At 46.6% G+C, this 17,270-nt stretch overlaps 1 protein-coding gene across 7 annotated transcripts in view; it reads right to left on the bottom strand.

The window, feature by feature from the left end:
• The window catches only part of CCDC85A (coiled-coil domain containing 85A), a 144,755-nt gene that overhangs the window by 32,032 nt on the left and 95,453 nt on the right, over positions 1-17,270 (bottom strand). For 5 of the 7 annotated variants that reach the window (XR_008329775.1, XR_008329774.1, XM_053383678.1 and 2 more), the window contains one exon: positions 6,345-6,421. The exons of the other annotated variants lie outside the window; for them this stretch is intronic. Coding sequence is in view for 3 of the 5 variants with exons in the window: in XM_053383678.1 (XP_053239653.1) it covers positions 6,345-6,421 (77 nt within the window). In the remaining 2 variants the exon portion in view is untranslated. The remainder of the gene's footprint in view (positions 1-6,344; positions 6,422-17,270) is intronic. 7 annotated transcript variants of the gene reach the window in all.

The following is a 17,270-nucleotide window of genomic DNA, read 5'->3' as shown; positions in this document are numbered from 1 at the left end:
CCAACACCCAGCATCCACTGGCAGCTGCCATGGCCCCAGCAGGGCCCATCTTTGATGCCTGAGTGCTGGCAGTTCAGGCCCATCATTCACACTTCCTGCAATGCCATCCGAGAAAAGCCTTCAATACAAGTTCAAACAGAGATTGCTGACTCTTCCAGTATATCTGAAGGAGCGTCTCCACCCCCATCGTTTTGCCCGGACACTGAGGTCCAGCGCCGAGGGCCTTTTGGCAGTTCCCTCACTGCAAGAAGCCAAGTTACAGGGAACCAGGCAGAGGGCCTTCTCTGTAGTGGCACCCGCACTGTGGAATTCCCTACCACCAGATGTCAAAGAGAAAAACAACTACAGTGGTACCTCAGGTTAAAACTTAATACGTTCCAGAGGTCCGTTCTTAACCTGAAACTGTTCTTAACCTGAAGCGCCACTTTAGCTAATGGGGCCTCCTGCTGCTGCTGCTGCATGATTTCTGTTCTCATCCTGAAGCAAAGTTCTTAACCCAAGGTACTATTTCTGGGTTAGTGGAGCCTGTAACCTGAAGCGGCTGTAACCTGAAGCATCTGTAACCCGAGGTACGGCTGTACCAGACTTTTAGAAGACATCTGAAGGCAGTCCTGTTTAGGGAAGCTTTTAATGTTTAATGCATTACTGTATTTTAATATTTTGTTGGAAGCTGCCCAGAGTGGCTGGGGAAGCCCAGTCGGATGGGCGGGGTATAAATAAAATGTTGTTGCTGCTGCTGCTGTTTTTGTTGTTCTTGTTATCCTGTTGGATTTAGCAGTAGGTATCTCAGGAGCTGCTACCCAGGAACATCAATCTTTGTCAAGAGGTTCTAGAACAGGTGTAGGTCTGGGAGGAGTGGCACCATCTTTTCCCCAGCAATGCATCTGAAATAATGCACAGCATCTTTCCAACCGATGCATTGAACACAGCAGAGGACAGCAAGGTGTGCAGAAGCACTTCACCTGCCCCCCCAACGGATGCTTCCACTTAGTGGGAAGGAGAGGGAGAGAGGCAATGCAGTGGGGAGTAAGGTGGTGCATAAAAAACTTTTTTTAAAAAAATGCCTGCTTCAAAGGCATCTTACTACACTAGGGATTATATAGCTATATCAGTTAATATCTTGACCCTGCTCCACTGACTTGAAATTCCAGCCTTCACGACATAGGAAAATGGCCAAGTAAACTGCTGTTTTCATGGAGGAGGGTCAAGGTATGAACTGATATGCATGAAATTTCAGCTGTAGCTATATAATCCTTAGTGTAGTAAGATAAGACATTTGGAGCAGGCATTTTTTTAATTTTTAAAAAAGTTTTTTTATGAACCGCGCTACTGAACACCCAATGCTTTTCAGTGGAGCAGGGTGAAGATATTAACTGATACACATGAAATTTCAAATATAGCTATATAATCCATAGAGTAGTAAGATAAGACCTTTGGAGTAGGCATTTTCCCAAAAAAAAGTTTTTTTACGAACTGCCCTAGTGAAGAAGATGAAGAAGAAGAAGAAGAGGAGGAGGAGAGTTTGGATTTGATATCCCGCTTTATCACTACCCTAAGCAGTCTCAAGATGGGACGCGGGTGGCACTGTGGGTTAAACCACAGAGCCTAGGGCTCGCCAATCAGAAGGTTGGCGGTTCGAATCCCTGCAACGGGGTGAGCTCCCGTTGCTCGGTCCCTGCTCCTGCCAACCTAGCAGTTCGAAAGCACGTCAAAGTGCAAGTAGATAAATAGGTACCGCTCTGGTGGGAAGGTAAACAGCATTTCCGTGCGCTGCTCTGGTTCGCCAGAAGCGGCTTAGTCATGCTGGCCACATGACCCGTAAGCTGTACGCTGGCTCCCTCGGCCAATAAAGCGAGATGAGCACCGCAACCCCAGAGTCGGCCACGACTGGACCTTATGTTCAGGGGTCCCTTTACCTTTAAGGAGTCTCAAAGCGGCTAACAATCTCCTTTTCCTTCCTCCCCCACAACAAACACTCTGTGAGGCGAGTGAGGCTGAGAGACTTCAGAGAAGTGTGACTAGCCCAAGGTCACCCAGCAGCTGCATGTGGAGGAGCGGGGAAGCGAACCCGGTTCACCAGATTGCGAGTCTACCGCTCTTAACCACTACACCACACTGGCTGCAAGATATGCAAGCTGCAAATGTACTGGCAGGAGAGATGGGTTGGGCTTCTGCACTGCACCAACTGTCCAGCCGGCTCACCCCTCTCCTTCCACTTGTTTGTACGCAGCAGTGGCTCAACTGTCAGTCGGTCATTGTCCAATGGTACATTTAGAAGGAGGTTAACAATTCACCAATGTTGATGTAATACAGTGGTAGCTCGGGTTACAGACGCTTCAGGTTACATAGGCTTCAGGTTACAGACTCCGCTAACCCAGAAATAGTACCTCGGGTTAAGAACTTTGCTTCAGGTTGAGAACAGAAATCGTGCAGAGGTGGCATGGCAGCGGCAGGAGGCCCCATTAGCTAAAGTGGTGCTTCAGGTTAAAAACAATTTCAGGTTAGGAACGGACCTCCGGAACAAATTAAGTACGTAACCAGAGGTATCACTGTAATAACGAAGTAAGCAAGGATATTCTGATAAACAACAGACAAATAAGAGTTCAAGGGAAATCACCTTTATTTCATAACTTAAGTTATGGTCCCCAATCCAAGCGGACTGAGACCCAGTAAACAACTTGGTCCAGGCTTTTATAGCCTGTAGTCACTCTCCCTCCTCCTTCACCGGGAAGACATGGAAATTTCTTATTGGTCAAGAGAGAAGCCATATATGATGTAGGAGCAATTAAAACAACCGTTCTGATATGATTTATGACACAAGATGCACATGCTGCAAGTATATGATGCCAGTTTTTTGGCATGGCTTCCATCATTCCTCTTAGATCCTTTGCCAAGAGATAACATACTTCCCTAGCTCACATATTTACAGCTTTCGTGGGTGACACTGACCTGACCCTGAGCTAGCATGCGAGGATATCTAGCTTCCTTGCCAAGATTCTCGCATGTTCAACGGGTCAGGTGGGTTTAGTTCACTCACAGCTCATTCCTCACATGTTTCTAGCCTGGGTCTGCTTAACCTTTGTATGAACTTTTTAGCTTAAAGTGAACTGTAAGCTACATCAGAAGGAATGTTCCTCGTTTTACATCCTTTTGTTTTGCAGACCTGGGGATCATTTGCACTCAAATTGGTGGTTCAAAATAAATTCTGATCGACGCCTCCTACAATAATATGATAACATGGCAGGCCAGCTAGCCACCAACTGCAGAGGTCAGGAAATTTCCTCTAAAAAGAAGTTTAGTGCTAATTATTATTATTATTATTATTATTATTATTATTATTATTATTATTTATTGGTATCCTGCCCTCCCCGGCCGAAACTGGGCTCAGGGCGGCTAACATCAAATATATGGGCCTGTGAAAATGCTGGGAGGCCTCTTTCATATTAGTTCTTATACAAAAAGAGAAGGGGAGTCAGGCTGCGCCCTGACCAAAGGCCTGGCGGAACAACTCCGTCTTGCAGGCCCTGCGGAAAGATGTCAAATACCGCAGGGCCTTGATCTCTTCTGACAGAGTATTCCACCAGGCCGGGGCCAAGATCGAAAAGGTCATGGCCCTGGTCGAGGCCAGCCTAATATCCCCGAGGCCCAGGATCTCTAAGCTGTTATTATTTACAGACCATAAGGTCCACCTTGGGGCATACCAGGAGAGGCGGTCCTGTAGGTACGAGGGTCCCAGGCCGTATAGGGAACACTACGTTTCCGAGCACAATTCAAAGTGTTGGTGCTGACCTTTAAAGCCCTAAACGGCCTCGGTCCAATATACCTGAAGGAGCGTCTCCACCCCCATCATTCTGCCCGGATGCTGAGGTCCAGCGCTGAGGGCCTTCTGGCGGTTCACTCATTGCGAGAAGCAAAGCTACAGGGAACCAGGCAGAGGGCCTTCTCGGTAGTGGCGCCCGCCCTGTGGAACGCCCTTCCAGCAGATGTCAAAGCGATAAACAACTACCTGACATTCAGAAGACATCTTAAGGCAGCCCTGTTCAGGGAAGTTTTTAACGTGTGATATTTTACTGTATTTTTGGTTTTTATGGAAGCCGCCCAGAGTGGCTGGGGAGGCCCAGCCAGATGGGCGGGGTATAAATAATAAATTATTATTATTATTATTATTATTATTATTATTATTATTACTACCATTCCCACCTTTACTGCCTCTGATTTGTTTGTTTTTTAACTTTAAACTGTTTCTGGAAATTTTGAGTTTCTTCTTCCACTTTTCCCCACCCTCCAATCCCACCTGAAAAAGCTTAGACGTGAAAGCTCCAGAACCGTGCTAATTATTTGTGCCGTGACAGCTGAAATTTGGATTACTGCAATGGGGTTTTGGAAGACATCCTCCAACGTCCAAAGCTCTCCATAGAATATGATTAGAAAGAAGACAGAAAAGAAGACCGACAAATCCATGAACGCTTGAAGCCGGCCGTTTGTAACTTTAGACTTCTTTTAATCAAAAATTCATTCCACAACACAGGTTTGAGCCTCCAGTGAGATTTTGCTGGCGAAGTAGCAACATTTGGGGAAGGGGGAGGAGGGCAAAGATAAAGCGTGAGAAAGCATTTAATTTGGAACACCCCAAGCGCATGTGCTTGACGGTGTTCATTAATGAGAAATTAAAACAAAAGGATGTGAGCGCATTTGATTGCTGGAACGGGAGGTTTCGGCTTTCTTGAAAGAGAGATTTGTGCTTAAAACCAAGACTAGCTCAGCTCACAAAGTGCTGAAAGCTGCACTTCAAAAGGACTACCGCTGCCACCATTTCACAACCGCCTCAAGAATATGACAGACAAACACCCCTGGCATATTTACTTGCTGTTCTCTTGGCTGTGGATCTCACACAAGTAAGGGAATGTGTTAAGTCATCTGCATGCAGCAGTGGCCCTGCTGCTGCCCACATCATCTGGTTGTTACCACGTGGGTGGAAAGGCTTCTCTCATTCCCTTATACCAGCGTGGGAGAAATCACCCACAGAGGAACCAAGCACCGTGCTGCTAAGTCCACTTTTACAAAGGAAGGAGGTCCATTCTTCACAGATGTGATCAGAGGGGTACCAAAGGGTAGACAGGAATGAGTCACTGCACTAAACAACCGGAAGGGTTATTACAGAAGGGACAGTGAAAGCGTAAGAAGAAGCCTGCTGGATTGAACTAAAGGATCATCCAGAACAGATCCCTGTTCTCACAGTGGTCAACAAGATGCCTATGGAAGTCCACCAGCAGAACTTGAAGACAATCCCCCTCTCTCACTGTTGTTCTCCAGAAACTGCCTCCAGAGCCTCTGATACTATCTTGGCTTGTGTCCCACACAGCATGCATGGAGTGCCACTGGTGCAATGGGACTTCCCCTTTCCCTCTGGGCAGACTCTCAAAAGCTGATCCAGGAGGTCCTCCAATTCTCTGAAGCAGATCTTGAGGAAGCATGAGATACTGCAGGAAAGCAGAGAGGAGGGGAGAGCTCCATCGCAGAAGTCTGTTGCGACCTCCACAACCAGCATCCATGACCTCATCCTCTATGAGTTTGCTTGTCTACATTGGTGGCATCGCTACATATGGTGGTGGCACATTCCATAATGCAACTGTGCACTGTGGCTCAATGGGAGGTCTCCATTGCAATCCATTTCCAGGGGGGTAGCTTTGTTGCAGCAGAAGGAAGGGTCTTGCTTAAGACTTGTCATGTTGGCTCCAATTCTGCCGGCACCCTTCACTACACCTGAGTTCACTATTACAGGAAACCATCATTCAACATGAGTTTTTAAATCAGGACTCCTACCAATTGGGCGCAAGTTCCTTCTCCCCTGTGGACCGTACTGGGTTACCCAGAGACATGATGTCAGCTATACTGCAAGCCATACCACCTGACTCAGCACTGGTCAGGTGACCCAGGGACCCCACAGAGTGCCACCTAGTTCTATAAAGTATCAGTCTTAGGACCTGCAAGCTGAGATCCTTCTCAGACTTTTCTGTCCACCCTGAACCTGTCACTTAAGACCTTTTTGGTCTGCTTTGGCTACAGCATCTACCTCCGGCTCCTCATCAGCCTCAAGGCTTCCTCCTTGATGAACTTGGAGCCCCTGTTCCTGTTGTTGCTTGGGATGCTGACCCCAGTGAACCCTGGTGACAAGTAAATTGGCTACCTGTCTCATGAAACGTATTCAGATTCATTCAAGCTCAACCGCTCAACCAAGGCTTTGATACGCAGCATGATGGGGTCAAACACCAACAAAAGGAGCCTGTGCCAATATTCTAGCTAGGGACCTGAGCTAGTGTACCTAGCAATAGGAAATCACCCACCTGGGGCAGCATGCGATTTTCCTCCTCCAGCTGTCTTACTCTTGCTTCCAGCTGCCTAACATAGGACAAGGTTGATTCTAAAATTAAAAAAAGACAAAAGAAAAGAACTCTGATTATACACACACGTCTACTTTGGCACACCCGAAATCAGAATTAGTCACCGACAGGTGATTTCTGGCTGGGTGTCTTCCGAACAGCACCTATGCAATTACTCTAAGATATATGGTAAAAGCATTCTGTTCTGTCGCGCTCTCTGGATTTATATTTCCAAGTGTCGGCTGCAGCTTGAAGCCATCTAAGCCTTCAAAGTTTGGGTACTGTCGACTCATTTCCCCCCTCTGTCTATGCAGGATCTAAACTACTCGTCTCAATGCCCAGTTTGGAAGTCACATTTCTCGCCCTGGGTGATCCAGAGGCATGAGGGGTCCATGCTCAGATTCACATGCTAAAAACTAGAGGGACACACATGCTCCCAGATCCACTTTGCATATGTGTCTTAAAAAACACACACATCCAATCTGTTTCTGAATCACCCTGTGAACTCTCTGCTTTGAGCTGTGTTTCAGATTCTGAGCCATTCTGTGTAAAAGGAGGAGTGAATCTGTTCTCCCATTCACTGTAATGGGGAATTAAAAATAGCTAGACCTTCTCCGACTTTGGCCAGAGTGGCTGAAATTTACAGGCACAGGAGCACCTCGCATATAGATTAAGCCTGCCAAATTGCAGATAAATTGGTCCAGGGGTTGTTTTTGTGCAGAAAGTAAAAGGGATTCACTTTTCTCCATAATAGAAGAAATTGTTGTCTCTTTCTTAGCTTAAAATAATTAAGAGACAGCTGAGTAAGGCATTTTATGTTATGAACTGCCACAGCACACACACACACACACATTCATTCATTCATTATAGGGTACATCGAATTCTTAGTTACTCGTTTTTTGAAATATGTACAACTTCATACTGGTCTTTCTTTCTGATGTTTGTTTTTGTCCTCCAAAAGGCTTTGCTGGCCTCTCAACGCGAGGCTGTCTAGAATGCAGCCTGCAGGGTTGGCAAAGAGCAGCTTTTCTGTAATTAAAGCAGAGCAATGTAGGATTTTAAAAAAATCTTAAATAAAACTTGCTAGGGTTTTTTTTGGGGGGGGGGTTTAAATCCTCCACTGCTGTGCCTTAACAGAAAACAATTCTGAGTTCTTCAGTGATCTAGAGGCAACACCTTAGACAGCCTCAGTTCTTTCAAAGCCCAGCTTTTCTATTAGCGGGCATTGTTGAAGTTAGGGGAGAATGGGCAGATTGAGAATTTGGGTCTCCCCAAGTTCCATATAGTTCAGTTATTTAATATCAGGACTTTAATCCTGGAAACATTTTGAAGGCTAACTCTGTAGAATGAGCGGCCTGCGTTAGCCCTTGTGGATAATTCCTGAACACCTCCTGAGCTATTTATTTATGTATCTGTTCCTGCTACTTATACATTAGTGAAATTGATGGGTTTGGGTTTTATTTAAAAATAAATACATAAAACCTACCATTTTATCACTGCTGTTCATGTCTCTGCAGGTGGTTCTTTTAAGCTCTGTAAACTGCCTTTTCAAGTTAACATTGATGATGATGATAACAACAATCTCTCTAAAATATGGAATCGAAATATATGTTTCATAGGAATATAGTCAGCTGCCGTAAAGGTTCATCTAGGCCAATATTCCCCACACTGACTGGCAGCAGCTCCTGAGGACTTCAGACAGGAGTCTTCCCCAGGCCTACCTGGAGATGCTGGAGACTGAACCGGAGACCTTCTACATGCCAAGCAGATGTACTACACCTTCCCTAGGGCAATTGTTGGATTTCAGAGCAGGCGTGTGGCTACAGCAAAGCCGTGAGCTCAACAGGAGTTGGCAGGCTTGTTTTTGCTGCTGAGGTGGCAGCTCTATTATATCCAGATCACCTCACCTGCCAGGCAACCTATGAAATAAAAATGAATGGCAGCGTGCGAGGTTTCGCTCCTTCCCATTCTGCAGCTCGCCGGAGATTTCAATATGCGCACGCACCGGGACTGCGTGTGAATTGCGAAAGACCGAGATGGCAAATCTATTGTGGTTTGTCAGAAGTGATTAATATACAGTGTGCGGTAAACAGGCTAAAAATAGGGCTGTGGGACAGCAGGGAAAGAGGTGAGCTGAGGTTTCATGCACTCTGATGCGCTAAGAGTCATCACAGAAAGCGATGAGTGAGCCTAGGACAACTCAGAGAAATCAGCGCACACCATCAGTAAGTTTTCACGGAAGGAAATCCACTCAGCACAATCAGGTGGGCTGACAGTTTGGAGACCAGGTGCACATCGGGTACCTGCTCCAGGTTTCTGGTGTCCCCCATACAGGTGGACAGTCACTCCACGCTCCTCTTTTTAACGACCAGATGTGGAGAGAGGCAAGTGAGTTGGCTTACTAGAAGAGTACGGGTGGCGGCAGCAATAGTAGCAAAGCTCTCCAATGTGTGCTAATTGGCCGTCGCTGTAGTTGCCCACAATGGTGCTGACTCAAGACAGAGACAAGGGAACATAGATCTTCTGTCAAGTCAGACCAGTGCTTGGACCACCTGCAGTATTGTCAACACTGTATTGGAAGCAAGGTTTCAGGCAGGAGTCTCTCCCAACCCTACCTGAAGATGTTGGGGACTGAAGCTGAGGAGATGCTGTAACACTGAGTTATGGCCCTTCTCCAGCGAGAGAGGTGATACCAAACACATGCTGTTAAGATGGGTGGATAAAAAGGTAAAGGGACCCCTGACCATTAGGTCCAGTCGTGACCAACTCTGGGGTTGCGGTCCTCATCTCACTTTATTGGCTGAGGGAGCCGGCGTACAACTTCCGGGTCATGTGGCTGGCATGACTAAGCCGCTTCTGGCAAACCAGAGCAGCGCACAGAAACGCCATTTACCTTCCTGCTGGAGCGGTACCTATTTATCTACTTGCACTTTGACGTGCTTTTGAACTGCTAGGTTGGCAGGAGCAGGGACTGAGCAATGGGAGCTCACCCCGGCGCGGGGATTCGAACCGGCAACCTTCTGATCGGCAAGTCCTAGGCTCTGTGGTTTAACCCACAGGGCCACCCGCGTCCCAAGATGGGTGGATACTGAGGACCAAACCTTTTTAGTGCCTTTGGAACGCCCCAAAGTTCATAGGGCCTCATTACCGCTAGCTTTTAAGAGAACGCCAAAGTTGTTTTTGTCCCAGGTAAATGTGCTGTGTGTGACTGGTGTTTTGTTTTGTTTTCTTAAGCTGCTGTTGGTTTTAAACTAATGGTTGAAACTGAAAACTGCTGTTGTCGATGGCGTGTCCTCGTGACGCGGCTACGTATTGCAAAGCCCTTTTGCAAATGGCCGTGTGATGTTAGAAAAAACTACTAACTAGCAACATGTTACTTCTTTTGGGGAAGAGGAGTGCTGGTAGTCAGCTTGCCTCTGCGAAAGGTTCAAGGATCTCATGTTCATTCAAAAAGCCCTAAACAACTTGAGCCCAAAATACCAACAGGACCACCTTATTCCTCACGCTCCACCTTGATCTCCTGATGGGGCCATGTGAGTGGTCCTCCCCAGGCCTGATTTCAGTCAGCCTTTACAGAGACTGAGCCTTTGGTGTGGCGACTTGCCCAGTGAAACTCACTGCCAATAGAATTCCTATATGTGTCTGAAATATACTCAGAGTCGAGAGTGGATTTCATGCTCTTTATTCAGCTCATAGTGGTGAGGAGGAATGAAAGTCCCCTCAAAGTATCTGCTTTATATACATTATTTACACAATGGGCTGCACGTGATTGGCTAATTCCGGAATTCTCCTGTAGGCCAATCAGGTTGTGGATTCACTTCCATCTGGAGCCGGATTGGGTGGCTCCTGCAGACCAATCATACTGCTGCATTGTTCTAGGACCAATCAGACTGCTGCATTCTGAATCCTATTGTTCTAGGACCTATCAGACTGCTGCATTCTGAATCCTATTGTTCTAGGACCAATCAGACTGCTGCATTCTGAATCCTATTGTTCTAGGACCAGTCAGACTGCTGCATATTGGATCCTATTGTTCTAGGACCAATCAGACTGCTGCATTTTGGATCCTATTCAACTCAGTACATAACAGTGTCATTCCGGCTTTCATGCCCATCATTTTCACTAACCTGTGCATTTTTAGCCACACTCTCCCCCGATAAGACACATTTTTGAACACTTATTCTGCTGGAGCACTGCACTGCAAAATTCTGAGAATCCGTGTTTTGGCTCTCATATTGTTCTGGCAAGTGCAAAATAGGTAGGCCTCCCCTTAAATGCAAATCGAATCAGATTTCTCCCCAATCCTGATCCAGTCTCTCCTCATAATGCCTAGGAGTGCATAGGACAACGTATAAGAGGAAGAAAATACATAAGAAGGGAAAGATATAAATGCACATCGTTGCAATGAGCGATGCAACCTTGGAATCATAATGGCGCCATTTCAGCCCTTGAGAAGTTAGTTGGGAGAAATGAAAGAACGGATATCGCAAAGCCAGATATTGAGTCTGTGTTTGAACTGGGTTTTGTACAGACATCCTGCAGCCAGCTGTGATGATCCTCCTACATACTGAGGGCCAAGCTGTGATGTGGGAGGTCTGTGGTCACTTGGGTTATTCAGGATCTCTCAGCCTCAAATTCCTGTCTGTAGAATGGGTATAGTAGAAGAGAAAGCACTTTGCAGAAGTTGAAGTGCTGCGAAGGTGCAAATTCATACCAAATAAGGAAGCATTTTTTAAGCAGTTTGCCTCTGGTGAATCAGCGGGGCTTAAAACGTTTTCTCAATCACATTTCTTCCCTCCTCCCAAAATGTACACAACAGCCCACTTTTACCTTTGCCACATCTTAACCAGCTTATTTCTCTCTCATCAGTCATTACAAGTCTGTGACCATTTGATTTGCTCATTTCTTTCTGGAACAAAACGTTCTCTCTCTCTCTCTCTCTCTGTGTGTGTGTGTGTGTAGCGCTGTTGTTAATTCACTGGAACTCGGAGCCAAGTATGTGCTTCTGATGATTGCTAAATGAAGCCTTAGCACTTGTAAGCTTTATCCTTTGCTAACCAAATTACATTCAGAATTACATCCTCCCCTTCCATCCAGATTTATCTCTTTTCTAGTCAAAACAGTTATTTTTATACCCCAGCCAACAGGTGCAGTTTACTCCTCCTCTGAACGCGCACACTTTGCAGACACTGCCAGTAATTATACATCACTATGTAATTAGGTATTTTTAATCCTGGGTTCTTATGGAAGGAGTCAGCCTTTTTCTCCACCTCCTTTTTAGTCCTAAGCAGGGCTCAATTTGGAAATTTTGTCTCCATGTTGCCGTTTAGGACAGCTCAAGGTGTGAGAGGGTTGTGGCAAAGAATCCTCTGGATGGGTCATCTCAGATGTTACCCTGGTAGTGATGGCAGTCACAGCTTGTGGGAGCCTTCATCTACATTTCCCACAATGCCACCCAATGGAGCACTGCATTGTGGGAAACCGAGCTACCAGCTACCATACTTTTAAATGCACATATTATATAATGCGGTCTATGGGCCGAAATAAAGCTGTGTGTATATATAATGCTACTTTTAATGTTGATTTTTTTTTTATGAGCTCTCTCCCCGCTAAGAAAAACATTTTGTACACATACTGGAAAGATGCCTTGCAAAATTCCGAAAAGTGTGAATTCCAAAGTAAATATGACTTTAACTTTGAACACTGTTTAGTGCCAATTAGGAAACTTTCCATTAAAATACAAACCAAACCATTATTATTATTATTATTATTATTATTATTATTATTATTATTAAAAACCCTCCATCCCTACGGAAAATTTAAACCTGGGTAACCCTAGCCCTTGTCCAGCACACTAACTTTTATACAAGCCAGACTTAACTAATAAAGAGGAATGGTCACATTCACCCTCCTTTCAGTTTGAAATATTTCTTGGCAGAGAATGGTACAACATTTTGAAGACATTTGCCGTTCTTGGCATTGAATTTCTACATTTCAGCTACAAAATCATTTAGAAATCCAGAGCCAAAGACCATCACCATAAAATAAATAACAAAACAACTTTGATGAACATTTTCCTGCAAGGCGCATTGTTTCTGCCCAGGGCAAACACTCGTTTTTTTCCATTCTAACCTCTGATTCACAGATTGAGCCATGGGCTAAAGATATTGTGAATTTCTGACTTCTTGCTATGTCCAACTCTCTAACACCTGTGCTGAATTCAACTCTCCTCTCCTCCCTCCTCTCTCTCACACACATATTCTTCCAGCCCTTTCTCTCCTTTTTCCGGCTCCCTTTCTGCCTCTAGAAGTCCCCACACACAAACTGAGACCTGTAGAGCCCACACAACTCTTGCAAAAGCAGCCAATCGAATTAGGTTTGACTTGGCTCCGTAGCAGTGATGGAGCATCGTAGTGAAGCTAAGGTGAGCAGGAACCAGATGGGATATCCAGATGCTTGGAAGCATCTGCAAGAGGCGCTGAGCTATTTAAGGTGACGGAGAACCAGCAAGGAGCATCTAGGAGCCAAGCACATGCTTGGAGCCAGGAGAGTAGTAGAGGACAAAGCGTGGTGACAACCCACTAACTAAACGGCCGTGGCCCAGTATACCTGAAGGAGCGTCTCCACCCCCATCGTTCTGCCCAGATGCCGAGGTCCAGCTCTGAGGTCCTTCTGGCGGTTCCCTCACTGCGAGAAGACAAGTTATGGGGAGCCAGACAGAGGGCCTTCTCGGTAGTGGCACCCGCCCTGTGGAACGCCCTCCCATCAGATGTCAAAGAGATAAACAACTACCTGACATTTAGAAAACAGGGAAGTTTTTAACATGTGACATTTTAATGTATTTTTAATCTTTGTTGGAAGCCGCCCAGAGTGGCTGGGGAAACCCAGCCAGATGGGCGGGATACAAATAATAAATTATTATTATTATTATTATTATTATGGCCCTTTCTGAGACAGGAACATAGTCAGGGCTTCCAGAATGTCATCATTTTCAGGTGGGATTCAGTCAAATGCAAGAAGGTCTTGCCCAAGGGTTGGCAAGGTTTACCTGGCCCGGGCCGGTTCACTCCAGCAGAGCGCACGTGCCCGTGATTTCCGGCGTTTGCGCAGACGAGATTTCCAGAGCTGCAAAAGCGAGTCCCTGTGCCGCACTGCGCCGGTTTAGCACAGCGCGTGGGGACTCGCCAAGCGGGCGGCTCAGTTTGGGGGCAGCTCGAGGGGCCAGTTAAATGACCCCCATGGGCCGCTTGTGGTCCATGGGCCTTAGGTTGTCTGCCCCTGGTCTTGCCCAACACACCATTTCTCCACTCCCTAAGATCTTTTTTGTGTGTGTGTGATAAGACAGGAAAATGCACTGGAAAGTGTGGAGAAGCACTGACGTTAACACAGCCTAATCTAACTTCCCCGCAAACGAATCAGAATGAATGCTCAAAAAAACAGATTGCCTAGAAGCAACTCCAGGAAAAGAGAACCTACTCAGTTTTTCAGCACAGAATTCCGTTATGTACTGAGTTCAACAGGGTTCAGAATGCAGCAGTCTGATTGGTCCACAGGAGCCACCCAATCCAGCTCCAGGTGGAAGTGAATCCGCAACCTGACTGGCCTGCAGGAGAATCCCGGAATTAGCCAATCACGTGGGGCCCATTGTGTAAATAATGTATATAAAGCAGACATTCCGGGGGAACTTCCATTCCTCCTCACCACTATGAGCTGAATAAAGAGCATGACATCCACTCTCGACTCCGAGTATATTTCAAATTCCATTCTTCAAACCCCTAAAGGAACAGCTCCCTCCCTGGGCCTCACCCATAGGAGTACCTGGGGTGTCATCCTGATACACTTTGCCCCCCCTCCTTGCCCTAACCTACCCCACAGGGTAAAATAAAAGAAACTATATAAGTCTCTTTGTACTCCTTTCTCAGAAGGGCAAAACAATAGCTATAAGACATGCTATTTAACTTTAAGAATGGGTGCATGAGTTTGCTTTCTTCCTCTTCCCTCCCCATGCCTTTCCCCCTTCGTTTCACGTCTTTCAGATTGTACGCCTGGGGGCAACGACTTTTTTGCTCTTGCATCCTGCTCTTATATAATTCACTCAGGAAGTGCTTTCACCCACAGATATGTACCACCTGCTTCCCAAACCCTACCCAAAAAAATGCAAAAAGCAGCCCAATTATTCCAGAGGAGGAAGGATGCCCATGAATTGCAGGCACTTTAGAGCGCTGTGGGAAGCCTCAAAAGGTTATCCAGTTCACTCCGAAAACTTGACCAATTACGTTCTTAAAGCAGCTTTATTCCTCTGCCAACTTTCTGTGGTAATTTGCTGAAAGACAAGCAGGGCTGAAAGCATTTATCGATTCATCAGTGTGCTTAATCAATTAATTCTTTAATCAAGAGATTTAGAGATTTGGAATCTGGGTCTTTAATGAGGTTTTAATTTGATCAAATGCCTGGTCCCCAGTATTCCCTGAGGGGCTGGCTTGGGGCCTGTTCTGTGGGAGCAAAGGTGATGGGCAGAGAGACCGTGCCATAGCTTGCTGCTAGGCAACCGACTCGCTCGCCAGTTCACTTCCATCTTGGTCTCATGCGAGCGGCACAAATTTTATCTGGAGGAGGAAAAGGAGAAACAGCTATCCCTCACTAGCCTTGAAAGTGGGAGGGTGCGAGCATGCCTCTCTTTCTTCGTCTCGTTTGGAGGTGAGCTCACTTTGGGTCTGGAGAGAGCACCAGATCCATCTTGCTCTGGTGTGTCAGCAAAGACAAAGCCTATTACAGCCTCTAGAAGCCATTTTTGTGTCACTTTTTGAACTAATAGCCTAGTTCGGAGGCAGCCAATGTGGCGCCATCATAACTAGCAGCCACTGATAGCGTTATGGTTATGACATGCCTTTATATCACACCTGTTTCTCCAAGAAGTTCAAGGCGGCACGTATAGTTCTCCCCACTCATTTAACCCCCGAAACAACCCTGTGGGATAGGTTAGGCTGAGACGTAATAATACAGTGGTACCTCGGGTTAAGAACTTAATTCGTTCTGGAAGTCCGTTCTTAACCTGAAACTGTTCTTAACCTGAGGTACCACTTTAGCTAATAGGGCCTCCCGCTGCCGCCGCACGATTTTTGTTCTCATCCTGAAGCAAAGTTCTTAACCTGAGGTACTATTTCTGGGTTAGCGGAGTCTGTAACCTGAAACGTATGTAACCTGAAGCGTATGTAACCCGAGCTACCATTGTAATAAAAACAACAACAACAATTTATTACTTATACCCCGCTCATCTATCTGGGTTTCCCTAGCCACTATGGGTGGCTCCCAACAGAATATTAAAAACATGATAAAACATCAAACATTAAAAACTTCCCTAATCATGGCTGCCGTCAGGTGTCTTCTAAACCTCAGATAGTTGTTTATTTCCTTGACATCTGATGGGAGGGCGTTCCACAGGGCAGGCGCCACCACCGAGAAGGCCCTTTGCCTGGTTCCCTGTAACCTCACTCCTCGCAGTGAGGGAACCGCCAGAAAGCCCTCGGAGCGGGACCTCAGTGTCCGGGCTGAACGATGGGAGTGGAGACGCTTCTTCAGGTATATAGGGCCAGGGCCGTTTAGGGCTTTAAAGGTCAGCACCACACTTTGAATTGTGCTCGGAAACGTACTGGGAGCCAATGTAGGTCTTTCAGGACTGGTGTTAAGTGGTCTTGGAGGTCAGTCCCAGTCACCAGTCTAGCTGCCGCATTCTGGATTAGTTGTAGTTTCCGGGTCACCTTCAAAGGTAGCCCCACGTAGAGCGCATTGCAGTAGCCCAGAAGTTTGGGAAACTGCTCTGGGCATTCTTTAGGACTGGTGTGGGGAACCTGGGAGACACCCAGGTACTGTTCTACTCTAAGTCCCATCACCCCTGACCATTAGTGATGCTGGCTTGGGGGTCACAGGAGTTGGAGTCCAACAGTATCCAGAGAGCCAAAGGTATCTAATCCCTGCCTTGGGATCTTGGACTATCAATACCTATCTGGTCTTTGACCAATGGAAGCAGCAGCAATTTGAGCACCCCTCCTGCCCGATCAAAGGGACGCGGGTGGCGCTGTGGGTAAAACCTCAGTGCCTAGGACTTGCTGATCGTAAGGTCGGCGGTTCAAATCCCCATGGCGGGGTGAGCTCCCGTCGTTCGGTCCCAGCTCCTGCCCACCTAGCAGTTCGAAAGCACCCCTAAGTGCAAGGAGATAAATAGGTACCGCTTTATAGCGGGAAGGTAAACGGCGTTTCCATGTGCTGCGCTGGTGCTGGCTCACCAGAGCAGCTTCGTCACGCTGGCCATGTGACCCGGAAGTGTCTTCGGACGGTGCCGGCTCCCGGCCTCTTGAGCGAGATGAGCACGCAACCCTAGAGTCGGACACGACTGGCCCGTACGGGCAGGGGTACCTTTACCTTTACCTTACCTGCCCGATCGCTCTTTTTTGTGGTGTTGTTGATATGCCTCATTTAGTTTTGTTTATGCTACAGGAAGCTTTTGGGGGGGAGGCAGAGACTTGTAATTTTCTTCAGACGTTGGCATCGTGCCAAGGAGTAAAGTGTACAAGTCTCAGCTGTCTCCGAGACTCAGTGCTCAGTAATTGCTACTATTAGGGAAGGAATGGAAAAAGAGGGTACTTGAGAGTGACTCCTTCCTACATCAAGAAGGTTTTTATGTATTTCTCTGCTGAATCCACACCGAGGAATGGAAGGCAGTCTGGCGTCTGACTTGCACCAAGAAAAATGCCCCCTTGCCATAGCCACCCATATTGCTATCTACCACATTAATAGGATTTTAATGGCCAATTTGTCAAAGATAGCCCAAAATTGCATCCAAGGGGTCCTTTCCATGTTTAAATTTAAAGATAAAGAGAGAGAGCCAAGGGG

This window comes from Podarcis raffonei, chromosome 3 (genome assembly GCF_027172205.1).
Source record: "Podarcis raffonei isolate rPodRaf1 chromosome 3, rPodRaf1.pri, whole genome shotgun sequence".
NCBI lineage: Eukaryota > Metazoa > Chordata > Lepidosauria > Squamata > Lacertidae > Podarcis > Podarcis raffonei.
Note: the sequence above shows the minus strand (reverse complement) of the source record. Positions and strands in the feature narration are given on the sequence as shown.